This window comes from Hydractinia symbiolongicarpus, chromosome 7, assembly GCF_029227915.1.
Source record: "Hydractinia symbiolongicarpus strain clone_291-10 chromosome 7, HSymV2.1, whole genome shotgun sequence".
In the NCBI taxonomy this organism is placed as follows: domain Eukaryota; kingdom Metazoa; phylum Cnidaria; class Hydrozoa; order Anthoathecata; family Hydractiniidae; genus Hydractinia; species Hydractinia symbiolongicarpus.
The window spans coordinates 8,522,168-8,543,921 of record NC_079881.1 but is presented as its reverse complement, the minus strand read 5'-3'; the positions used below and the strand labels follow the sequence as shown (position 1 = coordinate 8,543,921).

At 32.3% G+C, this 21,754-nt stretch overlaps 1 protein-coding gene across 4 annotated transcripts; it reads left to right on the top strand.

Moving 5' to 3' along the window:
* Positions 1 to 1,728: 1,728 nt before the first annotated feature.
* LOC130649247 (multiple epidermal growth factor-like domains protein 10) lies at positions 1,729 to 18,077 on the top strand. Of its 4 annotated transcripts, none has more exons than XM_057455502.1 (15): positions 1,729 to 1,903; positions 5,056 to 5,157; positions 6,493 to 6,596; positions 6,735 to 6,845; positions 8,560 to 8,688; positions 9,849 to 9,977; positions 10,459 to 10,575; positions 10,941 to 11,075; positions 12,234 to 12,362; positions 12,825 to 12,953; positions 13,339 to 13,473; positions 14,139 to 14,267; positions 15,476 to 15,571; positions 16,259 to 16,352; positions 16,806 to 18,077. In XM_057455502.1, the coding sequence occupies exons 1-15, from the start codon at positions 1,731 to 1,733 to the stop codon at positions 17,173 to 17,175; spliced, it is 2,082 nt and encodes a 693-aa protein (XP_057311485.1). In that variant the 5' UTR covers positions 1,729 to 1,730; the 3' UTR covers positions 17,176 to 18,077. The 4 variants fall into 4 exon arrangements, with proteins under 4 accessions (XP_057311485.1, XP_057311484.1, XP_057311486.1 ...); XM_057455501.1 differs by having other exon boundaries at positions 1,730 to 1,903; positions 10,447 to 10,575; positions 16,806 to 18,076; XM_057455503.1 differs by having other exon boundaries at positions 1,730 to 1,903; positions 6,456 to 6,596; positions 10,447 to 10,575; positions 16,806 to 18,075.
* Positions 18,078 to 21,754: the final 3,677 nt, after the last annotated feature.

The following is a 21,754-nucleotide window of genomic DNA, read 5'->3' as shown; positions in this document are numbered from 1 at the left end:
GTAAAATCTTGCCCCGGCTGTTCATATAAATTTTGGATATCTTCCAATTAGTCTTCCTCAGCCTTCTGCTCGACTTCGTCATGCAGTGTAGGTTTCGCGCCGGCTGCCCCATTATATAGCCCCATAAGAGTACGTTTGAAGGCCGCATAGGTCCTCTTGACCCCCTCCTTTATAGGTTTGGAGACAGCATCAACTGTGGTACGTCCTCCAACAAGGAAACCAATTCGGCCTTTCGTAGCCTATGATAGTCCTTAAGACCACGGGTTTTTGCAATATCGTGCAATTGTTTGACAGTGTATGATTCCATTTCTGTTTATCATATAGAATTTTTTGCTTTGTCGGAAGATTTCATTCTGCTCAATACTAACACAGTTATTTCCATTTTTTTAGGGAATTCCCCTTTTTGTATGATAGGTAATTCCCCTTTGATATGCGCGTTGATTTTTAGGGAATTGTGCTAGAAAAATTTGGGATACTTCTCTTATTCTACATTGATTACGTCACTGCAATGAATATTAGGGACTGTGCTGGAAGCTGGGCGCTGCATATTAGGGACTTGTTGTGTGCGTGCGCGGGCGCGTTTTAGGGGCTGTGCCAAAAGGAACATTTTTCTATCTCTCGCTTGCTCAACGTCCAAAAAACAATTTTTACTTCCGCAAGGACATCCAGTGAAGTACAACTAAATAATTTTTTATAATATAGCACTAAATGGACGTAGACGTTATGCGTGGAAAGATAATAAAAACATTAAAAGTTTACGTTACTAATATATGGACACAACATAAACTAAAATATCGATTTAACAGTTCAATTTCCACGGATAATTGCCAACTTGTTTGTAATGAGCACGTCTTCGTCGCACAAACTGTGGACGGAATAACTTCTAGAACCACGTAGACGTAAAAGGCAAGATTCCTGGGGAACAAGGCCTGTGCACGGGGGACAACACGGATCAGAATGGACACAGTTCTGGGAAAATATCATATGCATTCTCAGAAATTTGATTCCTTCATAGGCTAGTGTGTGTAACTCGCTGTTTCGGATTCGAGTCTAGTGTTTCACATGACAGAGCTAACCTTACCGCCGCGAAATGCACAGTTACAACAAAGCTAACCTTGTGTAAAAGTTTTTAGTTGTGATTACCTGCAAGCTGGAGCTGGACCCTTGCAATTGCATACAATCTAGATAGCTAGCTAACATTTATTTGACACAAGTTTATTTTTGAACCATGTCAGGTAGCTTCACCAATAGATACCCACCTTACCATTGCATTGTTGTTTCTAGTGATCTGATACAAGTCTTCCAAATTACATAAAGCAGAACACTGCAGTAAACGAGTTGTATATATAGACCTTTTTGTTTACATTTTTCGCAGCAAGCCCTTCTGGCTCTAACAACTGCGTGGCAGGGAGAAAGATGCGGTAGCTTGCTAAAGAAAGGTCTTTTTTTCTGTAAACTATTATCGAGTGTAGATGAATAATTTCTGATTGACATATATTCATAAAAAGTTGTAATGATACATTCGTGCGAAAAAACAAACTGAAAAGAGCCTTACTTTACCTAAAAGCCGGTATCTTTTTGGCTGCCATACAATTGTAAAGATTATGATTTTAATGTTTGTTAATTACACATGGGGTCTTGGAATTAGCAAAAACCCTGAAAAATTAAAAATTAAAAAATATGTGTGCATAATTCCATTTTGTGTGAAGCTTTTTTTATGATATATGTATATGAATTTTTTTATTATAGATATAGAAAAAAGTATAAACAAGTTTTGTATCATGAATCAGCTTTGTAGAGTATTTGTATTAATGATGCTATTTACTTGCGTATTCTCAAATTGTCCACCAAATGTGACACAACCTGATCCTGGATCTAACAACACTGAAACAAGACAGGCTACGTATGACAAGCTTTTTACTTTTATTTACATATGTGTGCTTTGAACTATAATTTTTTTTATTGTGTATTATTTTATAGTTTTTATTTATTAGACGAATCCAACTTGATTAGTTGTTCTACAGGCCTGTTCGACTCTAATTTTCACGAAAACAAAAAATAATATCAGTCAAAAAGGTTTTAAAGAAGAAAAATGAAAAAAAATAAAACTACAAAAAAAAAGACAATGAGCATAGAAGATATCAATGATGTTGTTTTTTGTTGGTTGAATATCCATCTACAATTATACTTAACAAGGCGAATCAATAATGTTACTTAAGGACCACCATTGGCAAGGCCACTTGAAGTTGATTCTTTGTTCATGGTAATTTGTTGCGATAAAACTAAAATGCTCGATGCGCTAATTTTGTAATTACAAAAAAAGTTATGTGGTTAAACAGAAGTTTAAATTTTTATGTGATTTATAACAAAAATTATCTACTTTTGCTAAAATAGTTACAATACAAGTGAAAAACAAGACAGATTATCATTGCTGTAACACCCTTCTTTGTTATGATTATTATATATGTTTAAAATTACGCTAGCTAAATTGTAATACAGCAAGACTTTCAGCCGATACCATTTAGGAAATAACTTTCAAAACAATACAAATATAATCTGTATATACAACTTTCAAAGCAGCACAAGAATAATTCTTGCTGCATAACTTTAAAAACAAGTCTTTGAGCATGCAAGTATTTTTATCTTTTCACTTTAAGAACTATTTACATTCTTTTTAGTGAGACAAATTATTAATATTTTTCCTTTGCAGCTAAAAAATATAAACTGCATAAAATACAGTACCGCCCAAATGTAACTTTACATGTATGCGATAGTTACCACCTTCGCATGAGCTTTCGGTAGTGTCAGAACTTTCGTTGTTATTGTTAACCTATTGTTAAATACATGAGCTATTTTTGCATGTTCAAAACAATAGAATTCATGTCTTGTTTGTGAAATTTAATTAGCTCATGTGAACTGCGGGTATCCCATTGTTGTATTTAATTACTGTAGTCGTCAAGAGATCAACAAAGATTTAAGTATCTATTGTTTATACCTACGAACGGTAATGAACTATTTATTTAAAAATGTTATGTTTTCTCTGATGCTCGTGTTTTACGAAAGCGTGCATGCAATTTTATTTCTTTTCACACAAAGCTAAATGTTATATTTTGCACATAAAATATACATAACTCTTAAAAAATTGCAAAAACAATTTTCTTATAAAAGTTAGCGTTTCGACAAAAATTACAATTGGCCTCTGGGATATGGAAACAAACAAAATAAAAACATTGTTTTAATGTTTAAATACTCGACCTAAGAACATAAAGCGGTGTTAGAAATGCTTTTTTAGATCGCATTTTAAAAGTTTAGGAACGAAAAGCGGTGATGGAAATGCTTTTTTAAATCGCATTTTAAAGGTTTAAGAATGAAAAGCGACGACAGAAACGCTTTTTTAGATCGTGATTTAAAAATTTAAGAACGAAGGACCATTAGATTGCATTTTAAAAGTTTAAAAAGAAAAAGCGGCCATAGAAACGTTTTTTTTAGATCGCTTTTTAAAAGTTTAAAAAAGAAAAGCGGCGATAGAAATGCTTTTTAGGTCGCATTATAATAGTTTAAGAACAAAGAACGGCAATAGAAATGCTTTTTAGATTGCATCGCAAAAACAAAATGTTCTCACAATGAGTGTTTAGATCTGTCAAGAACATCAAAAGTTAGATTTTTAGTATTTTTTTTCTTCGGTATTGAAATTTAATTTGTTTTTGAAGTCTTATCATGAAGGGAAAAGTCTTGAACGTAAGGTTTTTCTGTTTGTATTGTTAAACGTTGCTTTTTATAAGAAGAACTTTTAAAAGTTTTGCATGCTAAAAAATATGATTCGATCATAAAGAAATATTCTAAAAGTTTTAAAAAGTAGCAGCATTAGTTTTTTTAAATATAAAGTGTTATGTTCGTTCTTTTTTCTAAAATAATATATTTCAATAGCTTTCCTGATCTTTAACACATTTAAGCAATAACATGCATGTTACATGTGACAACAAAAGGATTTAACAAATGTTATTGTTATGACTTGCGCACGAGGATAACAACAGAAAGCAATTAAGTTCGTGTGTAAACAAAAGATATGTGAAAGTTCTTTATGTAGACATGAGATTGTTGCATGACGTCGAAAAACTTGCGTACATGTAAAGTTACATGCAGGCGGTACTGCACACCCTCCGTTGTTTTATTAGTTTTTTTGTTGTTGTTCTGACCATACATTCTCGATAAAATTATTTTTATTTTGCCAACCGACCAACCATTAGCTACTATTGACTTCGCCCGTAAAACAACTAATTATGTTGGAGTCACCTTATATATATAATAGTTTTCTTTGTTAAATAAGAAAATCATTGAAAGTTAAAAACATTTAGAAAAGCTATTTCACCTTTTTTACTGTTTTTGTTTTAAATTTACGGGGTAGCTAAAACATATAAAACTTGCATTTCACAAACACAAGTGAACATTATGCTAAAATATTACTACATTGAGAACAGAACAAGATAACGTAACTACGCTCTAGCAAAAACAATTTCTTTTTTGTTGTTATATTTTCAATTGCTTTTCCAAATGTTCAAACCAACTCCATCTTCTTATCTGTAGCGCTACAAATACTTAGCCTGTTTTATATCTCACCTTTCTGTCTTTTGAACTGGTGTTACACCCACACAATTATCTTATATCATTCCCTTCTATACAGCAGATCTTTCTGCTTGACTGCCCATGTCTCACTACCCTACAATGATACAGGCTTCATGCAACCTCCTACCTGTTACCTTAATCTAAAAAGCTCAGCTAGTCATTAAAGCAAGTTACTCTTGAAGCTGTTTTTCAAGCACAACCTATCTTGCAAGTAACACTTCTTGCGACACCTTAAACTTTTATACATTATTATTGCACACGTTCTGTGATGATTTTATTCCAAGAAATCCATACCAACTTTATTGTGTTTGTTTGTTAAAATAAATAACAACAGATTTAAACTTAAATTAAAAATAGTGTACGCATTGCACTTTGTACAATGGAGTATTGTATTGTATATTCTGATTAATTTTGCAATTATTTTTTCCATAGTTGTAATCAACCATATCAAAAATTGGTTCATGTGAGCTATACGTCAGTTTATTATTCAGCATGCTGGAATTTAACATCTCTTTTCCGTTGCAAAAAATCGAGGTATAAATACTATACTTAACTAGCTGGAAAGATATTAGTTTTTTCAGATTTTTTGCACAAAGATAAAAAAAAAATAAACCCTTAAATATGACAAAGTCTTTTTTTTTTTAAAAAAAAAATTATCAGTGAGTTTATGCACAAAACAAGCCAACGGTCCAAAATATGGTGTTTACAACATTTCTCAGGATTGGATCATTATTTTATTCTGATTTTTCGCACAAAGATAAAAAAGTCAATTTTTTCGAGGATTTTTATCCCAGTAGAGTCAAAACCGTTCAAAGTTTTCCGAGGATTGGGTTATTAGTTTTTTCTAATGTTTTAAATCAAGGTAGGTCCATTGACGTTTTGCTTGATTTTTTCAATTACTAAAAGAAAAAGTGCACTTTACTTTAAGAATTAAGTACTTTAAGAATTGGCAATACATTGGTAACAACCCTAGACTAGTTTGAAAATTAAAAAATTAAAATTAAAATAGAAATTATAAGGGAAAGAAACTAATTAGAAATTTTAAGGATGTGGAAGATTGCTCGTTTGTTGTGGGTATTTAAAAAAAGGCAGAACTAAAACAGGGGTTACCTCATCAAAAAAGTCAATGACATCTTCAAAATATTTAAAACATCAATAAATTTAGCAACTTTTTCAAGTGAAATAATTTAATTTAGTGAGTTTAGCAGGAACTTTTGCTTCAAATGCTGTGCCCTTTTTATTAAATATCCTTTACATATCCTCCTTGTCCTCAAATTTTAAAACAGCGCCTTTTTCGTTTAAATACCTTTTCTGAGATATGTTTAAACTTTTGCGTTATTATGAGGTTATTAAACTAATAACATAAAACTCATTCTGCATATATATCTTAGTTTTTACTCAAAATTGCTATGTTGATTTTGCATATTGGCATACATTATACAAAAAGGAACAGTTATTTCACAGAACATGTAAAATCAATGATAAAGAAGCACTCGCATTACACTCTGTGAAAATGTTGCATTGGACCTTTTAATTTTCCCTAATATTAGAGAATGTGCTGTAACTGTAAAAAAAACCAAATATTCCTAATTTGTGTAATGGCAATTTTTTGCAATTTATTTTCTATTTATTCCAACCATTGGTTGGGATAAATAGAAAACTAAGTAGGCATGTGGATTATATCACAATATAGTTGAGAACTCCTCGTGAACTCATTAGTTCTAATTCTCTACACAGACAAGATCCATGCTAAAATAAATACTCCTTTAAATAATTCCAGGAAAACTCCTTAGAATGTTATGGTATATTTTAAATAACTCTCTTCCATGCAGGGCACAATGATTGAATGAATTAGCATCCTTCTCTTAGATTGAGTTACAGAACAATTTCAAAAACATTTTACAAACAGATATCTTATACGTTTACATCATGTAAAAGTGGTTATGCGTTGAACGCTTCCAAAATGTGCATTTGTAAGTTTCAGCATATTTATTTGTCAATTTTTAACATGTTTCTGATGGCTCCCAATATAGAAGGAAATTTTGTTTTTTATATGGATGGTTTTATTTATTAGCATGTAAGAGTTTATTGTTCAATCTTCTTTTTTGTAGTATGCAATGAAAAAAATTGTCCTCCGGTTTGCATGTGTCAAAATGGTGGAACATGTAAAAATAATAGCTGTGATTGTACTGAAGGTTTTGAAGGTCCATTGTGTAACAAAGGTTAGATATTGCCATTAGGTTCTTATTCAGTCATACTAAGAAGTACAATATAGAACAAAGCGAGGTCAACAGTTGAAGCTAGATATTTTGATAATGTCCTTAATAACCTGTCCATATACCAAACTTTTTTTCTGCTGCCTTAAGTTGAGTAATTTCTACAAAGACGTTGTAATCACAAGGTAAAATAAATGCTTTTTGCAGATCTACTAGTACTTTCTCGCAATTTAATTTAAGTTTCAAACATTTTTATTGAAAGTTTCAAACTAAAGCAAGATTGTTGCTAGAAGTTATTGCATTTTTGTTTTTTCTTGCCTATAAAAAATTGTGGAAATGTGAGCCATGGAAAAAGCACAACAAAGTTCTAAATAATGCACATGACCCTAATTTCCTTAACATCTTCTTCTTAATATTCTTGACCTTGTAATTATATTTGGCTGACATTATGTTAAGTAGTTGCGAAGACTCCTAAACCACAAAGAGTCATATTATTGTCCATATACAGAAGTTGCATTTTTGCCCCCCCCCCTCCCTCTGCAGGGTGTTAGCAAGGTGATATTTTTGCCAATCTTAAAAATGTCAATCAAAAAATAAACAAATAACAAATAATCTTTATTTCTGTAATTTGTCTTACAGTGATAGCTGAAAAAAAATTGGATACTTTAAAGGAATAAAGTTTTGCTGTTTTTGACCCAAATTGTAAAAGTTAGGCTCTGCAAAACTTTTTTTAAAAGGCTTAATCGTGAATGTTGATCCCCTCAAAATAGATTGAAATTTTTCTTTATATCACTTTTATTCTTATAAGTTTCCTGTAATAATTGTTAACCAACTCTTTGAATCGATTCAAAATCATGTAGTTTTTTATAGTTGATATTTCAAGACCTCCTTGAACACATAACAATCAGCACCTATATCTATCTTGAAAGGTAATTTACGCAAAAAGTTTAAAGGAGCCATTCGCGAAAGTTATTTTCCTTGATTTTCATGAGAAAGGTTGTTGACATTGTTTTGATCAGAAACTGTACATTATGGCCTGTTTTGTCAATGTAGATGGATTTTGAAAAAATAAAAAGTTGATGTCGCAAGCTTTCATAGTTGACTGATTTAATCCCCACGTCCCAATAAAACGCCCCTACTTAAATAAATGCTTAAGGTAAAATCTAGCTAATGTCAGTAAACAACCCTTCAAAATAATCGCAATTACTCAAATAATTGCTCAAGGTAGCTTGCTCAAGGAAGGACATTTAATCAATCAAGTATGTATGTATTAACGAAGCCTGCGCAGCTGTCAGGCTAGTTTAAAATATTTATAAAACCTACTGAAACTACCTTAACAAAGTGAATTTGAAGTACAAAGCTTCATTAAAAAGTCCACAAAAAGTCTATGCTTTACAAACATCACAATAAATTGACCATTAATTATAATACCGTCTGTCTGTCCGTCCGTTCGTCCGACCGTCTGTCTGTAGATTAAACCATAGCAGCACTCATGTTTTAAGAAACGTTTTTTGCCTAATTTTCGCCGGATTTACGCCGGATTTAGCGTAATTGGCCAGCCTGCTTCTTAAGATTAAACTCTAAATTAACATGTTTGGATGGCTATCTAAATCTGCTGGCATCACAGTTTGATTTTGAATGCTCAGGGTTTGATCTGCATTGGTGCCAGTATTTATAGAGAACTTAACAGACTGTTCTGTAGTTTTGCCTTTAATTATAGGATGTGACAATACTCATTTTGGTAAGAATTGCAATCAAACGTGTCTTTGTCAGAACAATGCTTTGTGTAACTCAATTAATGGAAATTGTACTTGCACAGATGGTTACTATGGCAACTCTTGTCAAAATGGTATGTTGACGTGTGAATTGCAATTCTTTTGGTTCTTTAGTTTTTGAGAAAATATTTTTCTCTTGTACAAAATACAGATCTTTTTAGGATGAACTAGTGACAAAGCTGAATAAAGAGGGTTTATGAACTGGGTATCCAGAAAAGATATTGATTAATGGTTAGATCTACAAATCGGGAATAGAAGCAAATTCCTTTTTTTTGTAAAAACAAAAAATTTATTTTCTTACTCAAGAAAAAGTTGTTCTGGCATGTAATAAAAATAGGAAGGTTCGGATTATCAAATTATCATTTTCTATGCCACAAAATCATAATATTTTACGACTCGACGAACATTCAGAAAATTGGACAGTGAAGTTATCAGCAATTGTACTAGCGAACCTCTAATTTTTAGCAGTCTTATTTAATATGTACAATAAACCTTAACCGAATGTTTTGGTATTGTGATAATTCGCACAGCACTAGTTTCTCTTGCAAAAACATCCCTTGATATGAAGTCGAGTTAGTTTAATGTTTTTAAATTTCAGATTTTTCATATACTTGCACTGGCTTATGGGCGACAGCACTAAAGAATTGTTAAATAATGAATTAAAATGCGAAACTGTGCTATTTTTTATTCCATATTTATGCATTTGCTGTTTATTTCAAGCTTCATAAGAAATTATTTAGACCAAAATCTGTCAAAGACTTTTGTAGTTGACAAAAGTAAGAACATCTAAGCTTTAGCTTTACATTTCCACATTTCTTTTAAAAAAGAAAGTCTAAATTCCAACTGAGGCACTTTTAGCTTCGAATGATCTTAACTGCATTCTTATCTGAATGAGGCACTTTTAGCCTCCTAATGTTCTTATATTCTTATCTTCTTCCTCACAAATTGCAAAATGAGATATTTCAACAACAACAAAAATCACAAATATTGTCAGATTTTTGGGTAAGGATGAAAATTTTATAGCATAGGAAGAAGTTAATGGTGTTAAAGTTATGTTATGCGTATATTAACAACAAGGGAAAACAAATTATTTGAAAATAATTCTCTTCTTTGTATTTCTACTTATAGTTAATGGAAGAGATTTAGACAAAGTACCTTGTTCTTAATTTTTGGCAAAAGCTTAGCCTTAACGTTTTTATGAACTTGGTCATCTTAAAAACATGTATTTTTGTAGTATGTGATGCTGGCTTCTATGGAAAAGGATGCATCAACAGATGTCACTGTAAAAATAATGCAACATGTCATCACATCACTGGTCTATGCAACTGCACTAAAGGATTTACTGGAAGATCATGTGAACTAGGTAAAAAGATTGCTACAAAAATACTTCTTACATAAACAAAACATTATCCCCGGAACCTGGGTCACCGAATCCGATTCCGAATAAATAGGTTGATGATATCTTAGTAGAATGTTCTTCCCGTTTATAAAAGTTACAGCTGTGCCCACACCTTAAGATTCAAAATGGCTTCCAATTTGTAGAGTGATGTAAGCGTAAACACGAAAGTAAAATTAGTGTAAAGAAGAAGATTCCAGCCCAAGTTCTTCCACAATGCACAAAATTAAGGCTGTTTAATCATGGAAGCTCAATGTTGTGTTTCAACCACGCTGCTGCTGCTTTTAAAATAAGATTTAGTTTATTTGCAATATGTAAGGATATACTTTTGCTTGCTATAATATCACACAATGAACTGCAGATGATGATGATGATGATAATAATAATAATAATAATAATAATAATAAAGCTAATTCAATAAACTTATTTCTGGCAGTTTGTCCAGAAGACCGCTATGGAAAAGATTGCCAAGGCAACTGCACTTGTCAAAATGGTGCGACGTGTAACCATGTAACTGGTGCTTGTAAATGTGCAGATGGATTTACCGGAACTTCTTGTGAAAAAGGTGAGTAGGAGTAACAAGACCGTATTTACGTTCGTATTGTGTAACTCTTCCATTTTTCTGAAGACTACTTTCCGTTATGGCGTTCTTCTCCGTAGCTCCAAGCGTTTATTATCTGCACATGCGCAATCGCATTTTTTCTGGTCGTAATACATGTATTTTGGCTGCTTTGAAGTTAAGACGAGTCAACTTCCAAGTGATTGCAGACAGACAGCCTTTCTAACAACCAATAAAAATTCACTTGCCTAACCATGCAGGTATAGAATCTTTTATACCTTCATGGCCTAACCGATCAATAATGACCGCCCTCATCACGCCGTTCCTCACATACACAAACCATTAAAGCAAATTTTATTTTCTCATTTTAGTGCAAAATTGCAATAATACTCGTTTTGGTAAGAATTGCAATCAAACGTGTCTTTGTCAGAACAATGCTTTGTGCAACTCAATTAATGGAAATTGTACTTGCACGGATGGTTACTATGGCAACTCTTGTCAAAATGGTATGTTGACGTGTGAATTGCAATTCTTTTGGTTCTTTAGTTTTTAAGAAAATATTTTTCTCTTGTACAAAATACAGATCTTTTTAGGATGAACTAGTGACAAAGCTGTATAAAGAGGGTTTATGAACTGGGTATCCAGAAAAGATATTGATTAATGGTTAGATCTACAAATCGGGAATAGAAGCAAATTCCTTTTTTTGTAAAAACAAAAAATTCATTTTCTTACTCAAGAAACAGTTGTTCTGGCATGTAATAAAAATAGGAAGGTTCGGATTATCAAATTATCATTTTCTATGCCACAAAATCATAATATTTTACGACTCGACCAACATTCAGAAAATTGGACAGTGAAGTTATCAGCAATTGTACTAGCGAACCTCTAATTTTTAGCAGTCTTATTTAATGTGTACAATAAACATTAACCGAATGTTTTGGTATTGTGATAATTCACACAGCACTAGTTTCTCTTGCAAAAACATCCCTTGATATGAAGTCGAGTTAGTTTAATGTTTTTAAATTTCAGATTTTTCATATACTTGCACTGGCTTATGGGCGACAGCACTAAAGAATTGTTAAATAATGAATTAAAATGCGAAACTGTGCTATTTTTTATTCCATATTTATGCATTTGCTGTTTATTTCAAGCTTCATAAGAAATTATTTAGACCAAAACTTGTCAAAGACTTTTGTAGTTGACAAAAGTAAGAACATCTAAGCTTTAGCTTTACATTTCCACATTTCTTTTAAAAAAGAAAGTCTAAATTCCAACTGAGGCACTTTTAGCTTCGAATGATCTTATCCGCGTTCTTATCTGAATGAGGCACTTTTAGCTTCCTAATGTTCTTATATTCTTATCTTCTTCCTCACAAATTGCAAAATGAGATATTTCAACAACAACAAAAATCACAAATATTGTCAGATTTTGGGTAAGGATGAAAATTTTATAGCATAGGAAATAGTTAATGGTGTTAAAGTTATGTTATGTGTATATTAACAACAAGGGAAAACAAATTATTTGAAAATAATTCTCTTCTTTGTAATTCTACTTATAGTTAATGGAAGAGATTTAGACAAAGTACCTTGTTCTTAATTTTTGGCAAAAGCTTAGCCTCAACGTTTTTATGAACTTGGTCATCTTAAAAACATGTATTTTTGTAGTATGTGATGCTGGCTTCTATGGAAAAGGATGCATCAACAGATGTCACTGTAAAAATAATGCAACATGTCATCACATCACTGGTCTATGCAACTGCACTAAAGGATTTACTGGAAGATCATGTGAACTAGGTAAAAAGATTGGAACAAAAATACTTCTTACGTAAAAAGAACATTATCCCCGGAACCTGGGTCCCCGAATCCGATTCGGAATGAATGGGTTGATGATATCTTAGTAGAATGTTCTTCCCGTTTATAAGAGTTACAGCTGTGCCCACACCTTAAGATTCAAAATGGCTTCCAATTTTTAGAGTGATGTAAGCGTAAACACGAAAGTAAAATTATTGTAAAGAAGAAGATTCCAGCCCAAGTTCTTCCACAATGCACAAAATTAAGGCTGTTTAATCATGGAAGCTCAATGTTGTGTTTCAAACACATTGCTGCTGCTTTTAAAATAAGATTTAGTTTAATTGCAATATGTAAGGATATACTTTTGCTTGCTATAATATCACACAATGAACTGAAGATGATGATGATGATGATAATAATAAAAATAATAATAATAATAAAGCTAATTCAACTTTTTTCTGGCAGTTTGTCCAGAAGACCACTATGGAAAAGATTGCCAAGGCAACTGCACTTGTCAAAATGGTGCGGCGTGTAACCATGTAACTGGTGCTTGTAAATGTGCAGATGGATTTACCGGAACTTCTTGTGAAAAAGGTGAGTAGGAGTAATAAGACCGTATTTACGTTCTTATTGTGTAACTCTTTCATTTTTCTAAAGACCGCTTTTTATTATGGCGTTATTGTCCGTAGCTCCCAGTGTTTATTATCTGCGCATGCGCATTTACACTTTTTCTGGTCGCAATGCATGTATTTTTGCAGCTCTGAAGTTAAGACGAGTCAACTTCCAAGTGATTGCAGACAGACAGCCTTTCTAACAACCAATAAAAATTCACCTGACCATGGAGGTAAAAAATCTTTTATACCTCCATGGCCTAACCGATCAAAACCAACCCACAAATCATGTTGCAGTCATTATGACCACCCTTACCACGCCCTTCTAAAGCACATTGGTGGAAATAGAAGTTATTTTCTCATTTTAGTGCAAAATTGCAGTAATACTCATTTTGGTAAGAATTGCAATCAAACGTGTCTTTGTCAGAACAATGCTTTGTGCAACTCAATTAATGGAAATTGTACTTGCACAGATGGTTACTATGGCAACTATTGTCAAAATGGTATGTTGGTTTTTGAGTAGTTGCTACTCTTAAAAAATGTTAAAGTGTAAATGAATTAATTTAGTTGTGGTGATTGAGGAAAATATTTTGTTTTATTTATTCGTTTGCCAGAGTAAAAATGTGTCGGGAAACCAAAATAATTCCAAAGTGGTCTGTCATATAGCGTAGCAATTTTTAAAATAAGCTTATTAAACTTAACCCTATTCAGTCCAGAATTTTTCGATTGCTTTTTACTGCTTTATTATAACCAAGCAAAATGGCCCAACGCCTAAGACTTAAATTCGCTGCTAAATAATTTTATAGGGAATAATACTCGCGTAATGTAAGATTCTTAAAATGCAAAAATGTTTTAACAAAACATTACTGACAGCTAAAACAGAACATTTATCAAACCTATTATCCATATTCATCCATCGTGTCCATTATTTGAAACTAAAAGGTACTGCGCCATTATAACCATTTCATAGAACGTAAGAAACCTATTTTTTTTATTGTCGCGTTTGTTTAGTTACAAGCAAAGCAACAGTGTAAAAAAGATCGTATTTTATATTGTGTCACCCAATTGGCTGTTTATACACTTGCTTATAAAACACAATATTTTCATAATTTATTTAACTTTTGGTGTGGATGTTGTTTTGTTTATGTTTGCATTTTATTTTTTTCAGTTTGTCTAAAAGACAACTATGGAAAAGAATGTCGACACCAATGCGCATGTCAAAATGGTGCGACGTGTCACCATGTAACTGGTGCTTGTAATTGTACAGATGGATTTATGGGACTGTCATGTAAAGAATGTATGTGTGTGTTGAAAAACCAGTTCATATGGAGTTAATATAGACCAGGCTACCTAAAATTTAAAGGAAATCACAAGTGACAAATGATGTTGAACTAAGTTGTAGAGCTGAAAAAGTTGCCTACGTGACTGCTTCCTCTGAAAGGTTAACTAAATTTTTAAACAGAGTGGGATTCCACGTACTTGAAATCTCGTAGATCAATTTTTTTGGACCATGTCAATTCTAAATACGCCTAAAGATCGTAACTAAACTTTGTTTTTGTTGATGTTGACTGAATCTTTTAAAATATCGGTGGATAAAAGAAATCTATAACTAATAACTTGACCTTCAACGTTTCAAAAGTTGTTTAATGAAGCCTTTTTTTCGAGATTTTCGCGTCTAAAGATTTTTACATTTAATTATTCAAATGATAAATTATGATGTCGTATTTATTAGACAAATCGTCGTTTTTACCCGACAAATAGTCGTATTTACCCCGAAAATTTACCCGTCGGTTGGTCGGATCAGTGTGATACTTGCATAGCGCCACTAAACATAATTTAATGTAAAAATTATTTATTATTGTTAAATATGTCATTTAAAAAATGAGTAATAAAATGTTGTTTTCTTTTTCTTTAATTCCACTACATTCCGAGTTGTAACAACACTCAAAACTAATCTAAACGAACATGAGTACCAAAATCTCTGATGTTCTTGTGATAACCTAGGTTACCAAATATACAAATTTCACGAAAAAACAATACGAATAAAAAAAGCAAAGAAAATTACTTTCACAAACAGCTTTTAACATTAACCCTATATGTTGGTAACTTTCTATTATTTTTAATTAATCTAATATCCTCAACAATTCCAAAGTCATATTTTATTAAGCACGCGTCAAATGTCGGTCTTTTTTGTTTCCAGATTTTCTGTTTTAATCTTTTTTTCAGGTTCTTAAAATGTATGGTGACGTCATCTACGACTTAAAAGAAGTCATCCACAATGTTTTATCTTAATTTGTTCTTCCATGTGCTAACGGACACGTCTTCTACGCGATAATTTGTCAAACTTAGGTTATTCGCAGTAACCATGAATTGGAAGTGACGTTAATTCGCTGTTTAGGTTGCCCTTTTTAAAATCCCGTATTCTTATGTGCATAGAAAATATGATATTTAATGCTTTTAACACAGTACGTACCACAACTGTAATCATACCTTCCTGTGTTTTAGGGTGTCGTGATGGTTGGTATGGAAATGGTTGTCAACATAGATGTAAATGCGCTGAATGTCATCATGTAACAGGTGCTTGTGTAGGACAGGGAAAAGGTAAATGTAAGGGCTGTTCTTTTGTCCGGGTAAAAGCCTAATCATTTTCTGCATACTTTTTACAATGAAACTTCTTCGGACTTTAAAGGTCGAATTTAACCTGTCAATTTTAATCCATGTTAACTGGAAAGGGACAAAGTATCTGCAATTCATATTACTTGAAAATTATCACCGCTTTTCATAAGTTGTTAATGCAATTTTTTATGGTGTTTTAAAGGAATCGGGCTTGTAGTGAAAAAAAATGATGATGTCACAGGTACCGCTGATAAAATAGCTAAAAATCAGATGTCTAGTCCTGTAGTTACAACCCTTTTATCCCCACATAAAAACCACATTTTAATGCGCGAAAAACACTACGGATCATCCGTAGATTTCTATACACCAAAGCCAACCAAACTGAAAATTTTGGTTAGGCGAAATAGAAAAAGACATTTAGTGTTTCGCTGAAATTCACAACAGCGACAACATGATGTGAAATTATTCTAAGAATGGGCATAATTATGGAATTATAAAAAAAAAACGTTTTTTGTGAAACACCTATTTCTATCTTTACTTTTCTTCGAAACAGCACCAATTTATCTGCCGAAATATTTGCCGCGAAAGTTTAATTATCTACGACACAACTCCGCTAAACACGCATCAAATATTTTAATTTTTAAAAATTTTATTTTGTGATCGTGTTTTTAGGTACGAATTCAAAAACTATCGGAGTGGCGGTCGCTGGCGGTGTGGGCGGTATTGCGGTGGTCATATCCTGTTTGATATTTGTCACTTTCAAAAGGTAAGCTACATGTTCTCGGCGAGCTAGCTTGTTTATGCGTTGACATGGAATTTTGAAAGGCTGGAGATATACCTGTTGAGATATACCTAAATATTAGTAGGTAAAAACTTGGCGAACAAGGTGTTTAATAATTATGCCTACATTTTTTTTCGCGAATTGTTATGATTAAAGAAAATAATCTTGTATACGATTATTTTTTGTTATTCTCGTCTTATCTCTCTTATGAAAATTTTTTCCATCTATCTATTTTCTCTATTAACATTTCCTTTACATAGACAATATTAAAATTTCTGTAAATTTAAAACTTCGTAGAGTTTTTTTTTCCGCGAGAATTAACTTTCGCCAATAGTTAACTTAATTTCGTCAGGAAGAGTTTTTTTGAAAATTTGTTCGAATAATCTCGCAAAGATTAATTCGCCTAAACTATTCCTAATTTACTAGAATCTATTTTAGAAATCAAATGGGACAGGGATGTAAAAGGTCAAGCAAGAAGAAGTTTATCGATGAAATCGAAGTAGACGACCATTATGCAGGACTAGACAACTCTGCCATAGATCCTGACAGTATGCAGTACTCCACCTTACAAGAACGAGACAAGAACGAAAACTTTCAAGACGAAGAATACACAGAAGCGGGTGCCAATAGCCGTGTGGAGTATGAGAACTTAGAACGTCAACAAAGCGAAAAGAATTCCACCAATGACGACTCTCTTTATGTGAATGCAACGAATCGCATTCGTGTTGATGAAGATGTCGAGGAGGCATATATGACGTTTCAACCGGAGAAAGAAGAAGATGAAATTGTTTATCAAAATACTTCATAAAATCTAGCGGGATTGATTTTTTTTACAAAAGCTAGCAAATTTGATTGTTAGCTGGCTTTTGTTTTTAGGTCGAAATATTGTTATAATTTTTTATGAATGACTCACAAATCAAAAAGTGTACCCTAAATGTCGATCCGTCCCTATTGACGGAGTGAGAGGGTTAAATCCTTGGACATTTCAATATTTTATACCGTGACAAATCATTTTTTTAGTTGTTTGAGAATAGGTGTTTTTAGTTAGTTCGTTTTCAACACGCTCAGAAGAAGATCATGTCTTGTTGTTTTTAATTTCAGGATTGATGATATTAAGATTAATTCTTTTTCAATTTGACGTTTGAGGGAGAAGGAAAGGAAAGCGAGTGTAATGTAAACATCGGATTGGCATCGTGCACACCTTTTGATTTGTAAGTCACCCGTACTAAGTATTAATTTATTTTTATTTTTTTAAGAAAAGTACTTTTTATGAACAGATATCAAATTTCCAGGACGCTTTTCCACAACAACAAATGTTGATGCAGCATAACTGACGGACTTACAGTAAATAAGAAAAGCCGTCTGTTTCTGTGTAAAATCAAAATTCGTTGATTTATATGAATTTCTTTTGTCGGTTAACCTCGTTTCCACGATGCCTCTTTTTCAGCATGTAATAGTGACCGTCGGCACGTGCCAAAAATACAATGGGGGCTGGAAACGAAGTTTCATTTTTAAGCAATGGTTAGTTATGTGCTCCTTTTTCAGACCAATTAATATATGTTTTTAATTTATTGTAATTAAAATTAGAAATTATGTAATTATTTTTTAAAATTAATTTTCGAAATTTGTATTAAAAAGTGTTTTAATATATATATTTTTTTAAAGTGACAAAAACGAGATATGATTTATAAATAATATTTTTTTTATTTGTTTACTTATCTTATCCGTAAAAAAAGTCGGCAAAATATTAAATCGGCAAAAAATTTAGTCCCTTTTTGCGACGAATTTCTAAATCAAAAATGATCACAAAAGTACAACAGAAGAAAAATAAAAGCAAAAACAGAAGAACAATAAAAACAACAACAAAAGAACAATAAAAGCAACAACAGAAGAACAATAAAAGCAACAACAGAAGAACAATAAAAGCAACAACAGAAGAACAATGAAAGCAACAACAGAAGAACAATAAAAGCAACAACAGAAGAAAAATGAAAGCAACAACAGAAGAACAGTGAAAGCAACAGCGGAAGAAAAATAAAAGCAACAACAGAAGAAAAATAAAAGCAATAACAGAAGAACAATAAAAACAACAACAGAAGAAAAATAAAAGCAACAACAGAAGAAAAATAAAGGCAACAACAGAAGAACAATAAAAACAACAGAAGAACAATAAAAACAACAACAGAAGAAAAATAAAAGCAACAACAGAAGAACAATAAAAGCAACAACAGAAGAACAATAAAAACAACAACTGAAGAAAAATAAAAGCAACAACAGAAGAAAAATGAAAGCAACAACAGAAGAACAATAAAAGCAACAACAGAAGAACAATAAAAACAAAAACTGAAGAACAATAAAAACAACAACAGAAGAAAAATGAAAGCAACAACAGAAGAACAATAAAAGCAACAACAGAAGAACAATAAAAGCAACAACAGAAGAACAATAAAAACAACAACAGAAGAAAAATAAAAACAACAACAGAAGAAAAATAAAAGCAGCAACAGAAGAAAAATGAAAGCAACAACAGAAGAACAATAAAAGCAACAACAGAAGAACAATAAAAACAACAACTGAAGAACAATAAAAACAACAACAGAAGAAAAATAAAAGCAACAACAGAAGAACAATAAAAACAACAACAGAAGAACAGTGAAAGTAACAGCGGAAGAACAATAAAAGCAACAACAGAAGAACAATAAAAACAACAACAGAAGAACAATAAAAACAATAACAGAAGAACAATAAAAACAACAACAGAAGAACAATAAAAACAACAACAGAAGAAAAATAAAAGCAACAGCGGAAGAAAAATAAAAGCAACAACAGAAGAAAAATAAAAGCAATAACAGAAGAACAATAAAATCAACAACAGAAGAAAAATAAAAGCAACAACAGAAGAAAAATAAAGGCAACAACAGAAGAACAATAAAAACAACAGAAGAACAATAAAAACAACAACAGAAGAAAAATAAAAGCAACAACAGAAGAACAATAAAAGCAACAACAGAAGAACAATAAAAACAACAACTGAAGAAAAATAAAAGCAACAACAGAAGAAAAATGAAAGCAACAACAGAAGAACAATAAAAGCAACAACAGAAGAACAATAAAAGCAACAACAGAAGAACAATAAAAACAACAACTGAAGAACAATAAAAACAACAACAGAAGAAAAATGAAAGCAACAACAGAAGAACAATAAAAGCAACAATAGAAGAACAATAAAAACAACAACTGAAGAACAATAAAAACAACAACAGAAGAAAAATGAAAGCAACAACAGAAGAACAATAAAAGCAACAACAGAAGAACAATAAAAGCAACAACAGAAGAACAATAAAAACAACAACAGAAGAAAAATAAAAACAACAACAGAAGAAAAATAAAAACAACAACAGAAAAACAATAAAAACAACAACAGAAGAACAATAAAAACAACAGAATAACAATAAAAACAACAGAATAACAATAAAAACAACAACAGAAGAACAATAAAAACAACAGTAGAAGGACAAAAACTATACAAATCAGTCAATTTCAATGAAAGTTGTTTTTTTGGCTTATTTAAAAAATAATTTTCTTTGCTTTGGTCCTCAACTTTTTTCGACTTCTTACTTCTTCAATCATAGTTTGTTCTTCTTTTGTTATTTAAGACACAGAAAATATTTTATTTGGTTGTTAAGATTTGTTCAAATGTTGTTGTTTTTTGTTGAGATTTTATTGCAACGTTATTTAGAGAGAAGATGACGGCAGAGACTAATGCAAGGCTGTTAGGTATTGAATTAGAAATAGGTTGCAAAAAAATCGGCAATTGTTGGTTGGCAAAAAAGATTAGTCACTTGCAAATATTTGGTTACTTTTGCTAACTTTTTTTCTACCGACCTCCATAGTATTTTTTAATATTTTTAAAATTTGTGATACCTTAAATACATTATTAAGGCCCCAGGGATCATTTGTCAGAAATGATTTTAGGAGGGAGGGGGGAGGGGGAGATTTGCTAGAACAGAAGTATAATTTAAAACAAAATTATCCAAGCGGGATACACCTTTTTGATAATAAATGTCATGTAACCAGCAACTGGTTTAAAAAGATTTTTTTATGCCGAAAATTTTGCACATTTCTTCCGTGTCGTATAGAGGTCTTCGCCGTATACTCAATGGTCGAGGTTAAAACAAAGAATGACGTTAACATACACAAGGGTGAAGTTTGCAATGTCAAGGTCCACCACTAACCATTAGAGATGGATTTTTTTATTACCCGCCTTTTATACCTGGTTACTGCGCATTCGCAGAAACCTTGAAATCTAAAATCGGATTGTAGCACAGAATCTGAAAATAAACTTTTTTCTGTCTATCTGCGCTAGCGGAAACACCGCTACATGGTTGTCAATCAGCACATCGGAGAGTTACTGGCATAAAAATACGTGTGTATTACAATAGACTGTGCTTCTTTCTAAAACAAGTGTAATATTCAGCTCGTGCTTACACACCGACATGAAACGCTCGCAGGTATACACATTGTGACATGTCTCCGAGCTGTTGAGAGGAAGCTCGGGATAATGTTAAGGACAATGATGAAGATGTTGAAGACGATGATGAGGTGTGGGAGGATATCGAGGTTGCTGAGGAGCTATTTCATTCCCATTCCTCCATTCCATTCCGTTCCATTCGGTTCCATTCCATTCCATTCTATTTCTCTTTTGTCCTGTCCGGTCCCGTCCTTTTCTGTTCTGTCTGTCTGTAAAGGTATCCGAAGGTAATATTAGAACCAACTCACCTTGTAAATGTACAACAGTGATCAAGCTTGATAGTGTCTGCAAACAAAGGCGTGACTACCACGGGCAGACTTATGAGAAGGGATGTAAGTACAAGGAAGTTCTATCACATGACGTATTTTAGTTGTAGACAATTGTTATACTCACCTTATGTGTTCCGGTAAACATAAATAAAAGTTGAGGTTGGAATTGAAAAACAATAATTGGTTGAAACACTAGGAATGTAACTAGTCTGAAAAAAGAGGCAGCAATTTTTGGTATAAAAGAATGATTGTAGATGTTCGGTGGGTGGGACCATAGTCATAAGAAAAAAAGATAGTCTGGTGACAAACAATGGCCTATTGTTTTATGTTTTTGCAAGCAAATGAAGCTCGCACCCAGATCTCCGATCCTGCACAGAAGTTCAAAATGGCGTATAATTGCCTGTATGTTTTGGTTTGATTTCATAACAGTTTGATGTTTATTCTAATATGCCTGGGGAAAATTGCGCAATATTTGGTTGTTCCACTTCCAGAAGACATAAGGATATAAGTATTTTCAAAGTTCCTTTGCCAAATAGTGATTTCAACAAGACATGGGGTGAGAAATTGATCAACATCATAACAAAGGA

Coding starts and splice junctions, on each gene's coding strand:
- LOC130649247 (XM_057455501.1), top strand. CDS start 1,731: ATGAATTTTTTTATTATAGATATAGAAAAAAGTATAAACAAGTTTTGT. Junction 5,158..6,492: donor TTCCGTTGCAAAAAATCGAG/GTATAAATACTA, acceptor TCCTTCTCTTAG/ATTGAGTTACAGAACAATTT. Junction 14,268..15,475: donor GGGACTGTCATGTAAAGAAT/GTATGTGTGTGT, acceptor CCTGTGTTTTAG/GGTGTCGTGATGGTTGGTAT.